Source organism: Pongo abelii, chromosome 6 (genome assembly GCF_028885655.2).
Source record: "Pongo abelii isolate AG06213 chromosome 6, NHGRI_mPonAbe1-v2.0_pri, whole genome shotgun sequence".
Lineage (NCBI taxonomy): Eukaryota > Metazoa > Chordata > Mammalia > Primates > Hominidae > Pongo > Pongo abelii.
The window spans coordinates 154,458,242-154,474,066 of NC_071991.2; the positions used below are offsets into that span (position 1 = coordinate 154,458,242).

Here is a 15,825-nt window from a genome sequence, read left to right on the forward strand (position 1 = left end):
TCTTGACTAAAAGTCTTTCACAACTAATTAAACACAGAAATGATAAGTAAAATCTGGTTTTCTGACATTATTAAAGACCGAAATCGTTTACTGGAGGAACTCACAAATTATGAAGAAAACTAAGAAAAGAAAAATCTAAAAATATGGTGCAGTAAAAAATTAAAATATTAATTGTGATTATATTAAGCAATATATACTAACCATGAATCAGGGAGCCATTTAGCCACTGAATATAGTAGTTTTGAGGAAAAGAAAGCAGGATTTCATTGCTGATTATTGAGAAGGGTAAAAGCAAAACAGCCCCAGCTGACACTGCGAGAGTGAACGTGCTCAAAAACAACCTGGAAGAAAGGAGAGTCACCATCACAAGTGATCTGAAAAAGCAATGAACACGAAAGTCATCAAAAAGAATGCAAACTCTTTAATGTTTTAATCAAAAAAGCATTATATTAAGAACTTTATTAAATATATGTAGTTGGGAGACAAATGATATACATATGGGCCTAGAAGTTAAACTAGATAAACTCTAAAACTCCTTACTCTATGAAAATGTCAGTAAGTCTAACAAGTAGTACCTAAAAGATAAAGACATACTGACGACACAGTACTTCACATATTTTACAAAGAAAAAATTGTAGTTCATTCCTCTTTTAAATATAAGTATTTATTTCACAATTGCATTTAATTAACAACTTTGACAACATATGCTAACAGCAATGCAACAACTGAGGTGAAAAAATTACTATGAAAGCAGTATAAAAAAACAAATTAATTTAAATTTATTTCAGAGGAAAAAAAACTTAGAAAGCCATTGGCCTGACATCTCTTTAATGGGTAAAGATTAAATAAATTATAGTAATAAACAACAGAAAACTATTAAACAGTATTGTACTATTAATATTTAAAACACTACTTTGTCATTAAAAAAAGATAGCTTTAATAGGTACTAATATGGAAGAATATCTAAAATAAGTCAACAAAAAAATGAAGAAAAGCATGGACAATAAATGTAAAACATGCTCTCCCCCCACCAAATGCATATTTATACAGAGGTACAAAAAAAATCCAGCATAACATGTAACAATCCCATAGGAAAGAGGGATTATAAGGGGCTTTCACCTTCTCAGTTACACATTTCTGAAACATTTTTATTTTTTACAAGAAACACCTAACTTTTTAAAAGATTTTAAAATAAATTGGCAAAGGAAAAAAGAACTTCACTAATACTAGAGATAGAATGGATATTAAAGTTCTATTAAAGTTAATATTGGAAAAAAGTAACAATATAAGAAAATATTTTTTAAAAGCAGGAAAAACAAATACTAAATACCCAAAAACACATCTAACAGAGAAACTTTGAGGCCAATGCCATCTTGTGGCAACCAACAGAAGTGTATTTCTACTTTAAAAGCCAAAAATAACCAGGAAACCTCCTTGGTTTAGTAAATCAATTTTAAAATATAGACCATATGATACATACGAATACAACTGAAATCAGATACAGAATTTCTGTGAATTCATTTTGCTCAATAGATGCCGCATTTCCTGGGAAAAGCCCTCAGACAAGTGCTGTCTCAGGTCTGCAACCAGCTCTGGCAGCGACCAGCCAGCAAGCGATCTCCAGCAAGCTTCTCCAGTCACGGGAGGAAGCTATCCTGATTGCTATCATTCCTTCCTATGCTAAAATTGAGATCAAATCCAAAATCTCACCATTCCAGGTCCCACACGGCTATCCCAAGATAATTTTCCAGGCTCTTCTCTCACTATGACCCATTTCGACATACACTTAGACTTACCTAACCCCCTCATAGCCCAAACATGAAATGGATTTTCAGGGTTCCTTCTTGCCCCTCTGCACAGTCTACTCACTCCCTAGAATACCCTCTAAGTTGCATGGCAAACTCATACATGAATTTCAAGACAGACCCCAAACATCATTTGCCCTGTGAAGCATTCCTCAACTTCACCTTCTGAAATGGAGCATTATTTTTAAAAATTACATCTTCAGAGTAATGCATCTTTTCTAATTGTGGTAGTAAGACAAGTGTTTCCCCAAATATCTGACATTTGTGACTAGCTCCTTAATCCAACCGGGAAGACAGAACCTTTGTCTAAATAAAATAAGGTGATGAGGGCATACACTCAGATGCTGAATATAACTAGTCACTGAATATAACTAGTGTAAAAAAAAAAAGCCGTATCTATAGATCATATTGTAAAGTGTCTTTGCAAGGTGATGATAATTAAAACAATAAAACCACCTTAAGTCACTTTAACACTCCACAAAGCTTTCACATACTTTCAGTTAGCAAACAAGGACCAGGATCCTTGGATTATGAGTCTCTCATCTCCTGTTCTTAACCCCCATCATCAGTGATGTGGGATATGATGAGGTTTCTCTTCAAATAACCCGATCAATCTTTTATTCTTTAATTCATAGTGCCCCCCCCAATTTTTCCCTTTTTCTCCTTTTTTTCCTTTTTGCCTTTGTTAGATGCCCAGGCACACCACAGTACCAGGCATTATCAGTACCAGATCACATTCCTTATTTGGAAAGAGGACTAACTTTCTAGCTCATTAGACACTCCTTTCCCTTTCCTCTCTGCTTTCTTTTACGTGCCCACCTTATCTAAAAAAGTCAAATGTTTAGCCAACCGGGATTAGATTGTACAATCCGACCCCAGCCAATGGGGAAAGCGTACAGGGGCAGGACTTGCGTCAGGAATAAAGGCTCTCATGCCCCTTTGTTCAGGTGTGCTCTCATGGCGACTGGCCAAGGAGGCACCCCTCTGCGCAGAAGTAAAATTGCTTTACTAAGAATTTTTTGTTTGAGCATTCAACTTCCTTAGGATTTTGAGCGTTATTCCTAACAGTGATATGGTTTGGATATCTGTCCCCTCCAAATATCATGCTGAAATGTGATCCCCAGTGTTGGAGGTGGGGCCTCCTGGGAGGTACTGGATCATAGGAGCAGACAGACCCTACGGTAATGAGTGAGTTCTCATTCTGTTAGTTCACAAGAGAACTGGTTGTTTAAAGGAACCTGGCACCTTCTCTTCAATCCTGATCTCCCTTCACCTTGCACCATGAGTAAACGCTTCCTGCGGCCTCACCAGAAGCCAAGCAGATGGCAGTGTCATGCTTGTACATCCTGCAGAACTGTGAGTCAAATAAATCTTTATTAACTACCCAGTTTGAAGTGCTCCTTTATAGCAACACAAAACAGACTAACACAATCAGGCTCTTCCTAAGCTTTCTCCCATGGCCCTGCTGCTCCTCACTCCCAGCAGATGACTGACTCTCCTGTTTCAGAGTGAAAAAAGGGGTATGATCCCTCCATACTTACCACCTGATAAAGCTATCAACAGACACAATTATTCTCCTATCTGCCAACCTCCTGTTCATCTGTGCCAATCTCTACCTCTGCCGTCTCCAGGGGCCTTGCTTCACCGGCTAGTCATCCTCCCTCTAGCTGCTGACCGGCCAAAAATAAATATCCTCAGGTGCTTCTGCTCTTTCAAAATGCTTCTGAAGCGGAACTCACATATCACACCTTTACTTCTTTATCCTCAACTTCTTTATTAGCCCACTACAGTAGGACTTCTGCTCCTCACCTAGCGTTAAACCGGTGCTCCTTATGGTCAAATCCATCAGACACTTTTTAATTGCAATCTGAATATGACCTTCTATGACATTTCAAATTGATAAGCACTACTTCCTTCTTGAAACTCCTTCTCCAACTTCTACAATACTCCCTCTTCCTCATTTTTCAATCTCAGACTCAATGTGACACTCAATTTTTTTAAACAAAAAATAAATGCTTTTTTATTTGTAGTTATCAATAAAATGAAAGACCTCACATTTTTAAAACTCCACTGCAAAATGCAGGTTACTATAAAAATGTATTTCATGGGTTAATATTTCAATATTTTTTAATTAAAAAAACTAATCATAAGCAAAACCTGCCACTTTACATCTTTTTAACAGGTTGATAATATCTAATCAAGAAGTACATATGGAAACAAGACTTTATCACAGTTGAATTTAAATCATTCAAAATTATTCAGTAAGATGTATATAGTGTTGATGACAAAGAAAGTTTCGTATTTAGCATTTTGCTCACACCCTCCCAAATATCATCAAAAGGTCTGATTCTCCGGGCAATAGAAAAGTAACAAATTGAGTGACATTTTACACTCTTCTGTGAAATGTTGGCATACCAGCATTCCATCTTAAGTCTTCATCTCAGCTAATCAATAAACATTTGCTGCGTGAATTAGGCTTCCTAATACGTCACTCTAAACTAGTGGTTCTTAAGCGGTAGCACTGTCAGGATCACCTATGGAGTTTTTGTTAAAGCCCATCTCGGAGATTCTACCTCAGTGGGTCTTTCAGGTGGGGCTCCCTCACTACACAAGTATTTGCAGAGTGTCTGCTCCCCTGTGCCAGGACTGTGCTAGGCACTTGAGAACAGTGAACGAACACAAGCGAACATTCTTGCCCGAGGAGGGCTTATCCTGGACTGGAGAGTCAGGCAATAAACAATAAAACATTAAATATGTAAATGTATAATAAACTAAAGATGATAAGTCCTACAGGAAAACACAATAAGGAGGACTGGAAATGGGGAGGAGGACACACAGGTTTCAATATTAAGTGTGGCACTTAGGGACGGCCTCACTGAAAAGTTGAGACTTAGGGAAAAACACAAAGCAAAACAAAACTAAAGAAGATGAGAGTTAATTCAGTGGGATATCTGACAGAAAAGAATTCTAAGCAGACAAAACAGGTCAAAAGCCCTAAGGTGGAGGAAACATTAATTTCACACCTATTGGAAGAAACATTAATTTCACACCTATTGTGTATCAAGCACCCTATCCTAGATTTTTTTTTTTTTTTTTTTTTTGGCAAATGCTATTTAATCCACACAATAGTACTCCAAAGTAGGTGGGAACTCTGTTTTACATACACAGAAAGTGAATATTTGTTTCTCAATCTCTTCTGGACTCAATCATGGGTCCAGAATTTGAACCCAGATCACCCTAACTCATCAGTTCTCACTCATTCTACCACAGCAAAAGACAAAGAGATCAATAAGGGCAGGGAGGAAAGATGAGGGAGACTAGTCAGACTCCTTCTCTCAGGTGACCCTCTTCCCCATTCCCCTCCCTTAACTGTATCACCACTTTATACAAACCCACTGACCTTCAGGAAGAGGATTTCTGTATGCATCCCCAGGATACGGAAACCACCTGTGACTCGGAAAACCCAAACCCCTCGCACGTGCTGTGCCAGGTGCCCCAAAAGCAGGTGAAGATGCTCCTGGGCATCTACCATAAGGAAACAGCACATCACTCTCTTGTCATTCAATGTACTTTTAGGGGTAAAAGACAGTGATGTGTTCTTTTCTGTTTATAAATTACGGATCTACAAGTACACTGAAGTCGGTTTACCACCACAGGCGGCACACAGACTGAGCGGAGAGGAGCAAGCTACGTCTCTCACTTGCCCTTCACACCTAGAGGGTTTCACATGGAGAGAATACCTACCTTTTATTCAGTCTCTTATTCATCGTAGCTTTTGTCAGTGAAGTGAAGTGAACTTTTAAAGGAGTGAGTGAACTTTTTGTGAGTGAGTGAAGTGAACTTTTAAAGGAGCTCTAATTTATACAGAGGAAAAAAATGATTCACTTAATTTTCACAAATGTCACAGGGCTAAGAATAAAACTAAAACCCCTAATTCTGTAAATTTAAAACATCAAGTTTTGGGCCTAGGTTTTAAAGCGAGAGTAAGAATTTCCAGCATAAAGTTACAGCTATTTTTGTTTCTTATCTAGCTTCCCTATGTCATTTAAAATAAATTACCAAATCTAGTAAATCACAAACCATTTATATTCATTTTTCAGTTACGAATCAAATCAGGCAGAGTCAAGTCATTTATTAGCTGGGAGTTATTAATTTCTTTATTGAGGTGAAATTCACATTACATAAAATTCACCATGTTAAGGTGAACAATTCAGGGGTGTGTAGTTCATTCACAATGTTGCACTATCACCTCTTTCTTTCATGTTCATCACCCCAAAATAAAATGCCAAACCCATGAAGCAGCTGCTCCCCATTCTCCTCTCCCTCAGCTCCTTACAATCATCAATCTGCTTTTATCTATTCTGGACATTTCTTATAGATGGAATTGCACACTATGTGGCCTTTTGTGTCTGGCTTCGTTCACTTACTATGGTCCATCCACACTGCAGCACGTATCAGTACTTCATTTCTTTTATGGCTGAATACTATTCCATTGTACGTAGAAGCATTTATTTGTATGTGTGTACAAGTATGTGAAAGCACAGAGAATCTTTCTCTTCCTCTTCCCCTTTTCTAACTTCCTCATCCTCCTCAGCAAAGGATGCATAATCTGATACTAATTATGAAGAAAGATCAGACAAGACCAAATAACTACTCAATAATCTTCAAAATTATCAAGGTCAGGAAAGTCAAGGAAATACTGAAGAAGTGTTTCAGTCTGAAGGAGACTAAAGGACATGACACCCAAATGCAGTGTATGATTCTGAACTGGATCCTTTCACTACAGAAAGGACATTATTGGGATAACTAGTAAGTTTGAATGGAGTGTGAGTGGTACTGCTGTCTACGCTAACTTCACTATTTTGATACACAGGTAGAATGCACTGTTTATAGGAATTATACAGAAAAGTATCCTGAGGAAATGAAGCATCAGATGAGCAACTTCTAAACAGTTGGAGTAAAAAAAACTTTGTGTTCTACTTCCACCTTTTCTATAAACTTGAAATTTCAAAAGAATTTTAATGTATCAATAAAAAAATCCTGGAATACAGAACTTTCCTACATAGGTGCATCTGTGCAATTTCACATTTAAACAAGCGAAAACTAACAGAAAGGAATTCGCTGCTTTCCATTCAGTTTGATACTTCAATAAAATTACAGGACCTCCCTATCATATCTCACCAGTGTACATAAGGAACCTACAGGATAGTCTGGGCCCACGTTCCTGCTCACAGCAGGCAGGTTCAGTTAACCAGAGGAGATGTCTGCTGCTCGGTTCAAGAGCATCATAGTCTTCTCAGCAGACTGTTCAAACAGCCAAGAGTCTTCTTTCTTATGACCAAGCAATTAAATTAAGGCCATTTCCTCATTTAATCCCCTGAAGATAAAATCTGTCAGCTCCTTAAATATGCAAATTTCAATAGGAGAGAACCAGTGCTAAATTATCCACACATATTTGCTTACATGTGCTTTCTAAAATTAACATGATAAAGCTATTGTAATGTGCTGGGTGAATATTTTCCATACTTCTGTCCAAAAATTAGAATTGGATTTTGAGAACTGATGACTTCAGAAACAGAACAACTGAACTTTAAAATACATACGAAATCCTGTTGACGATGGCATCTTCATCTTCTTGTTCATCTGTAAAAATGTTTAAGGTATTAATATTCCTTTATCTTCTAACAAAATGCCTTATAGTTTATTAAAACTATAAACACAATATAAACTTAAAAGGCAATTATTGAACAGAAACAATTTTCAAAAAGCACTGTATTTGTTTCAGCATAGATCCAAATTTAAATCTCATTAAATCAAGTAGTATGGTATACAGAGAATGGGATGTTTTGATTAACAAAATCCTGATTAATAAAACTACCATACGTAAATTAAAATTTGCTCAAGAAAATAAAACTTACTACAACCTTAGGACCACTACAAAGTAAATTATTATACAATGCTAAGTGAAACTGCTAATAAATAAAATTTTCTGGTTGATAACAGCCAACAAAAATTACTATAAAATTAAAATTCAGAAACATAGAACTCATCTAATTTTCTATAATATGAATTTGTCATTAATGATAGTAACAAGGAGTCTCCTGGACCATCCTAAATAACTTAGATACTACTGCCTCAGTAACTCATAATTATTGTTATAAACAGAAATTGGCTGGGCGCAATGGCTCACACCTGTAATCCCAACACTTTGGGAAACTGAGGTGGGCAGATCTCTTGAACCCAGGAATTTAAGACCACCTTAAGCAACAGGGAGACTCTACCTTTACAAAAAAATTTTAAAAATTAACTAGGCATGGTGGCACATGCCTGTAGTCCAGGAGGCTGAGGTTGGAGAATCACTTGAGCCCAGGAGGTCGAGGCTACAGTCAGCCATGATTGCCCCACTGCTCTCCGGCCTAGGGGACAGAAGGAGATCCTATCTCAAAAAAAAAATTGCATATATATATTTTAAAATAAAAATTATATATAATATATAATAAAAATATATACAATTATAAATATATTAAATATATTGAAATATATTTAAAATTATATTATATATAAAGTTTGCTTAATCTTTTTTAAGTAGCAGATGGCCTTCACTCTGATACTCTCCTTCTCGCTCATGCCTGTCAGCAATCTCTTTTGTCCTCCCACATAAACTTACAAGCTAAAGAGACTGCCCAATTATAAGAATACCACAGGCTGGGCGCAGTGGCTCATGCGTGTAATTCCAACACTTTGGGAGGCAGAGGCAGGCGGATCACAAGGTAAAGAGATCGAAACTATCTTGGCCAACATGGTGAAACCCCATCTCTACTAGAAACACAAAAATTAGCCAGGTGCAGTGGCGGGCGCCTGTAATCCCAGCTACTCAGGAGGCTGAGGCAGGAGAATCACCTGAACCCAGGAGGCAGAGGTTGCAGTGAGCTGAGATTGCACCACTGCACTCCAGCCTGGTGACAGGGCGAGACTTGTCTCAAAACAAAAAAAAAAAAGAATACCACAAACGCTCCTGGCCCCTCCTTCTTAAAATGCCTAATGTCCTCCAAGACTCTCTGCTCAGGTCTCTGGAATTCTGAGCACCCATCTGCTTCAGTGTCAAGCGTGTATTTGGGCCATTCTGTTAGTCCACCTCCATTCTTAATTCCAAGATTCCCAAAAGAACTTTTACAACCAAAGGGACCACAAAAGAACATAGTTACAATTAATTTTTATATACTGTTGTGCTCACATCCAATTAATCATCAAGTCTTGGCCAGGCGCAGTGGCTCACGCCTATAATCCCAGCACTTTGGGAAGTCGAGGCGGGCAGATCATCTGAGGTCAGGAGTTCGAGATCAGCCTGGATAACACAGTGAAGCCCTGCCTCTACTAAAAATACAAAAATTAGCTGGGCATGGTAGTGCACGCCTGTAATCCCAGCTACTAGGGAGGCTGAGGCAGAAGAATCACTTGCACCCGGAAGGTGGAGGTTGCAGTAAGCCAAGATCGCACCACTGCACTCCAGCCTGGGCAACAGAGTAAGACTCCATCTCAAAAAAAAAAAAAAAAAAAAATCAAGTCTTAGAGAATGTGTTAATATCTCCATATTCATTTCACTTCTATTCCCAGCACACTACCAACTAGGTCCAGGGTCCTCATCACTCTCCCACCACTCCTGCGTTACTCTAAAAATGATCTAATAAATCTCCAATTTTCCCACTCACCAACCTCTAATTTCACTTAGAACGATGCATTTATATACATTCATTCTTTCTCTCTCCCTCCTTCTGTGTCTACAGTTCATGAAGCCATGCCAATAAATTTTTTTAAATAGCTACGATACTATTTTGAATCTGTATCTTCAAAATTTTTAGAGGTTACAGAATCCATGGAGTACTTCAAGTGCAGTCACAGAGCCAAGTAACCGTACTAAAGTAATACACTAGAGCAGGCACTATAACCTATTTCTCTCAAAAGTCCCACAAGTTTAAACTGATAGCATAATATTAAGAAATCATTAAGTATTCATACAGCACCTACTATTAGCCCAACATCACAAGCAGATAATCCTGTGATTTTCAGAAAACAGCTGAGATTTAACAAAAAATAGTAAGGTAATTGCTTAGGTACTTATAAAACCCTGACCTAAAAAATCTGAATTAACGAGCACAAAGTTCATTAAAAAAAGTAAAGATATGGTAGTCCCTCTGGCTGGATAAGGATGTATGTGAAAGAATAAAAAGATAATACAAGATGCTAGTAATTGGATATTAAATAGTATTATGGAGACTCTAAATATCTACTATATGCTCTAGTAGCCAGAAAAGGTATGCGGTGTGGATGAGTGAAACATTCAAAGTCAGAGCCGCTCACAAGGAACCAAATATCCTTATAAACTCGGGAATTTCACAGATACTAAATAGCCTAGCACTATTCTTAGTTGGACATAAGAATTGTGATAAACAAGGACTCTGGTCTAAGAGGATGACTCTAAGAGTAGTCAGATTCCCTGGAGGTTCTTTTTAGGTCTCTTAGTACCAGACAACTGCTTACTTCAATCACCGGCATATTCAATACACTATGACACTGAAGTGTACTAATATATCTCATATACCATGCCTAGACCATGTGGCATTCTAACAAAGGTTTTAATTGAAATGTTTCCACTTGCCTGATTTTCTCTTGTATCTTGTGATGATGAAGTAGGAAACAACATAGAGAATGGCAAAAAGAAGGAAACATATCTGAAACAAAACAAAGTTAACAGATCATTTACTTTTTTGCATATCTTTTTTAAATACTAGAAGATATATCTGTGATATTTATAGGAAAAAAGGATTTAAACTACTAAAAAGTTAAAATGTTGGACATTTTACTCATTAAAGTTTTAATAAGACATAGGCTGGGCATGGTGGCTCACACCTGTAACCCCAGCACCCTGGGAGGCCAAGGCGGGCGGATCATCTGAGGTCAGGAGTTTGAGACCAGCCTGGCCAACATGGTGAAACCCTGTCTCTACTAAAAAATACAAAAATAAAAAATAAAAAAAATTAGTAGGGCATGGTGGCGGTGCACCTGCAATCCCAGCTACTCGACATGCTGAGGCAGGAGAATCTCTTGAACCCGGGAGGCGGAGGTTGCAAAGAACCAAGATCACACCATTGCACTCTAGCCTGGGCAACAAGAGTGAGACTCCATCTTTAAAAAAAAAAAAAAAGTGTTAATAAAATATTAATTTATATGAACTAGTCAATTAGCCCCATTTAATACCATTTGAAGAAAAAAAAAAAAAAAGCCCAATGGAGACTTTTCTTTCCGTAACTTGATCAAATGTTTTTCAAAATCATGTGGAAATGTGAAGAACCAGACCATCACCACTGACAATTCTGAAAAATAAAGTCAATTAGAAACTACTAACACAACCAAATATTAAAACATTATCAAAAGCTTCAATTCATTTAAAGAATGTGCTGGCACCAAAAATTGACAGATACATTAAACATTTTCCACTATATAAAAATTTAACATACAAATGGAATCACAAATCAATGTGGGTGGGAAATAATTATTCAATAAATATACCCCATATCAAAACAAAAGGCAGTTGAAGAAGAGACTTCTTTAAGATATCATTAAGTTCTGTATTTTTAATTTTGCTTTTTTTTTTTTTTTTCTGAGACAGGATCTCACTCTGTTGCTCAGGCAGGAGACAGTGGCACAATATTGGCTCATTGCAACCTCCGCCTCCTAGATTCAAGCGATTCTCCCATCTCAGCCTGCCGAGTAGCTGGGAATACAGGTAGGTAACACCATGCCTGGCTAATTCTTGTATTTTTTGGCAAAGATGGGGTTTTACCATGTTGGCCAGGCTGGTGAACTCCTGACCTCAAGTGATCTGCCCGCTTGAGCCTCCCGAAGTGCTGGGATTACAGGCATGGGCCACTGCAACCAGCCTAATTTTGCTTTTTTAATTGACAAATAGAAGTTATACATATTTACTGTGTACAAAATGTTTTAAAATAAGATACATTGTGGAATGGCTCAATCAAGCTAATTAGCATACTCATTACCTCAAATATTTATAATTTTTTGTGATGAGAACACTTAAAATCTACTTAGTGAATTTCAAAATATAACACATTGTTATTTATCATAGTCTTCATGTTATACAATAGATTTCGAACTTATTCCTCCTACCTAACTGAAATTTTGTACCCTTTGACCAACATCTCTCCAAGCCCCAACCCCTAGTCCCTGGCAACCATCATTCTACTCACTGTTTCCAAAAGTTCAACATTTTTAAATTTCACATCTAAGTGAGATCATGAAGTATTTGTCTTTCTGTGTCTGGCTTATTTTACTTAATTAATGTCTTCTAGGTTCATCCATCTTGCTGCAAAGGACAAGATTCTTTCTTTTTTACAGCTGAATAGTATTCCCTTGTGTATATACACTACATTTTCTTGATCCACTCATCTGCTGGCAGACACTTAGGTTGATTCAACAACTTCACTATTGTGAACAGTGCTGTCATGAACATGAGAGGGCAGGTATCTCTTCAACACATTGATTTCATTTCTTTTGGATATATACCCAGCAGAAGTACTGCTGGGTCATATGGCAGCTCTATTTTTTATTTTTTGAGGAACCTCCACACTGTTTTTTATAATGGCCATACTAATTTACATTCCCACCAACAATGTACAAGGGTTCCCTTCTCGCCACATCTTCGTCAACCCTTGTTATCTTTTGTGTTTTTGATTATAGCCACCCTAACAGACGTGAGGTGATAGGTCATGGTGGTTTTGATTTGTATGTCCCTGATGATTAGTGATGTTGAACACATTTTCATATACCTGTTGGCCATCTGTATGTCTTCTTTTGAGAAATATCTATTCTAGTCCTTTGCTTTTTTTTTTTTTTTTTTTTTTGACGGAGTTTCACTCTTGTTGTTCAGGCTGGAGTGCAATGGCACGATCTTGGCTCACTGCAACCTCCACGTCCCAGGTTCAAGTGATTCTTCTGCCTCAGCCTCCCAAGTGGCTGGGACTACAGGCTCACACCACCACGCCTGGCTAATTTTGTATTTTTAGTAGAGGCAGGGTTTCACCATGTTGGTCAGGCTGGTCTCGAACTCCTGACCACAGGTGATCCACCTGTGTCAGCCTCCTAAAGTGCTGGGATTACAGGCATGAGCCACTGCGCCCGGATGCCCATTTTTTAATCAGGTTAATTGTTTAATTTCAATTGAATTTCTATCAGATCTGGGGAATGCCAGACCGACAAAAAAGGATGGGTCAACAGGAGATCTCGTTACAGTCAAAGACCAAGTGTGCTAGAAATAAAGGTTTGCCACAGCTTGTTGTGGAACATGGAAAAAAAAATTGAAGACTCTCAAATGAAACCACTCTGAGTGATGATGAATTCTAGAGAATATCCCTTGTGTGTATTTCTGAAGAAGTACTGGTGGCCATGACTAAGAACAACTTTGGACCAGGATAGTGGACATTCCCTGCACATCATCATGTAGGAATGACAAACGGAGAATGAAGAAGACTACTAGCTGTGTGCCAAAGCTCTCCCAATACACAAGGGAGAGAAACAGAAGACAATACTGACAGCAACCAAAAGGACCAAAGGGCATCAAAGATTCCCTGCTACTGGAAGCCATGTACCTGTTGGAAACACTGGCTAGACAAGAAAATGTCAACAGCATCGCTACCTTCTCCCAAAATTATTTAGAGTGTAGAAGATGGGCCAAAGAGGAAAACCAGTTCTTGGTGAAGAAATGTAAATGGAGAGGGTCTTCTAAGAAGTTGAGAATAAGGGGGAAATTGTTTACAACGGAATGGAAGTCTGAGTAATGCTAAAAGAGCAATGGAAAGAAGACAGAAACACAGTGAATTATGAAGTTAAAGTCAGAGAGATTAGATGACCAAGGGAATTAATATTTAGGACAGAGGCTGATTTAAATTCATTCACATTTTATTCATTCAAATAAAAACAATTTTTACTGTGGGCTTGCTATATACCAGGCACTCTTCTAGGAACTGGGACATAGCAGTGAACAAAGTTATAGCCCTCATGGAGCTTACAATACACTGCGAGAAAAAGACAATAAATACATATAAAGTGTGTCAGATGATAATTATGCAACGTTAGAGGAACAGGAAGTGCCAGCAGAGGTGGGGGCATGTCTCACTAATAAGGTGACATCTGAGGAAAGAGTTGTGGGACAAGATGGGCCAAGACATGCAGAAATCTAGAGGAAGGGGGGAGGATTTGAGGCAGAGAGAACAGTAGTGCCAAGGGTCGGAGGCAATAATGGCTCTGGTGTGCTCAAAGAATGAGGGGGCAGAAGTAAGAGACAAGGTCCGAGAATAATGGGAGCCCACTATTCGGGTCACGCAAGACTCAGGTACTCAGTGTCGGTTTTCACCCTGAGTGAGACAGAATTCCATTGTAGGATTCTGAGTAGAGGGTGATAGGATCTGACACAGTGCAAAAGGCTCACTATAAGTGCTATGCAGAAAGTAAACTGGAGGCTGGGCGTGGTGGCTCACTCCTGTAATCCCAGCACTTTGGGAGGCCGAGGCGGGTGGATCACGAGGTCAGGAGATCGAGACCATCCTGACTAACATGGTGAAACCCTGTCTCTACTAAAAATACAAAAAAAAAAAAATTAGCTGGGCGTCGTGGCAGGTGTCTATAGTCCTAGCTACTCGGGAGCCTAAGGCAGGAGAATGGCGTGAACCTGGGAGGCGGAGGTTGCAGTGAGCCGAGATCGTGCCAGTGCACTCCAGCCTGGGCGACTGAGCAAGACTCCATCTCAAAAAAAAAAAAAAAAAGAAAAAAGAAAAAATAAACTAGAAAAGGGCCAGGACAGAGGCAAGGAGAGCAGGCAACAAAGAACTGCAGGAAGCCAAGTGCAGCCACTCAGACCTGTGCAAGGAGGTGCTCAGAAGAGATGGAGTTCTGGGTATGTTTTGAAAGCAGACATGATAAGATTTGCTAGAATAAATATAAGGTTCTTTGCCTGAGAAACTGGAAAGACAGAGTTGCCATTTCAAGACTCAGGAAAGATTAGAAGAGGAGTAGTTTTGAGGGAGAAATAAGTATAGCTTACCCTGTTGAATCTGACATACATATAATTCACTCAGGTCAAGAGGTTGGATGGACAGTTGGATAAAAATCTGTACCATTCAGAAGAAAGGGCCAGGCCATAAATTTTTTAAAACCTTAGAATCATCAGCAGATGATATTTAAAGTCCTGAGACTAGATGAGATTTCCATCCCAGGGAGTAAGTATAGCCAGAGAAGAGAAGTCTGAGAATAGAGACCTAGAGCTCTCAAATATTTAGAAATTAGCTTGGCAGAAGGATTCACAAAAGCTGACTGAGAAGCAGCAGTCAGCAAGGGAGGAGGCAAACCAAGAAACTAGATGTCTTGAAAGCCACATGAAGAAAGTTTATTTAGGAAAATGGAATTATCAACAGTGTCAAATGCTGCTGACAGGCCAAGAAAGATGAGGACTGGGAATTAACAGCTGGATTTAGCACCATGGAGGTCACTGGTGACCTTGACAAGAGTTGTCTTGATGGAGTAGTGGAGGTAAAACCCTGAAGCAGATTAAGAAAGAAGAATAGTTGGAAACAGAAATGCAAGTACACAGAACTTTCCAGGAGTTTGATTATAAAGAGGAGCAAAGAAAATGTGAAGGGACTATGAAGTCAAGTGTTTTTTTAAAAAATGAAAAGCATTACAAATGATTATATGAAGAATTCAGTAAAGAGAAAAATTATTGATGCAAGAGAAAAAAGAAATAATTGCTGAAGTTACGTGCTCAAGTTGTGGGAGTGCCATAAAATGTATCCATAATAAAAAGGAGGAGAACGAGGAGGAGACAGAATATTTGAGTTTAGCTGCAGGTAGTTTTGTGTGGTGAAAGCGGAAAGACATGACTGCATTTTTTGATGGCATCTATTTCCTCAGTGCAACAGAAGCAAGTTCATCAAATCAGATACACACGGAGAGT

At 38.4% G+C, this 15,825-nt stretch overlaps 1 protein-coding gene across 9 annotated transcripts in view; it reads right to left on the minus strand.

Moving 5' to 3' along the window:
- LMBR1 (limb development membrane protein 1) overlaps nt 1-15,825 on the minus strand; it is a 207,711-nt gene that overhangs the window by 142,832 nt on the left and 49,054 nt on the right. For 4 of the 9 annotated variants that reach the window (XM_024249608.3, XM_054560072.2, XM_054560071.2 and 1 more), the window contains exons 2-4: nt 10,462-10,534; nt 7,409-7,448; nt 202-341 (exon numbers count right to left, since the gene is read on the minus strand). In XM_024249608.3, the coding sequence (XP_024105376.1) occupies nt 202-341; nt 7,409-7,448; nt 10,462-10,534 (253 nt within the window). Of the gene's footprint in view, nt 1-201; nt 342-7,408; nt 7,449-8,132; nt 8,222-10,461; nt 10,535-15,825 lie in introns of all 9 variants that reach the window. The other 5 variants (XM_054560068.2, XM_054560065.2, XM_054560066.2 and 2 more) reach the window with 3 other exon arrangements.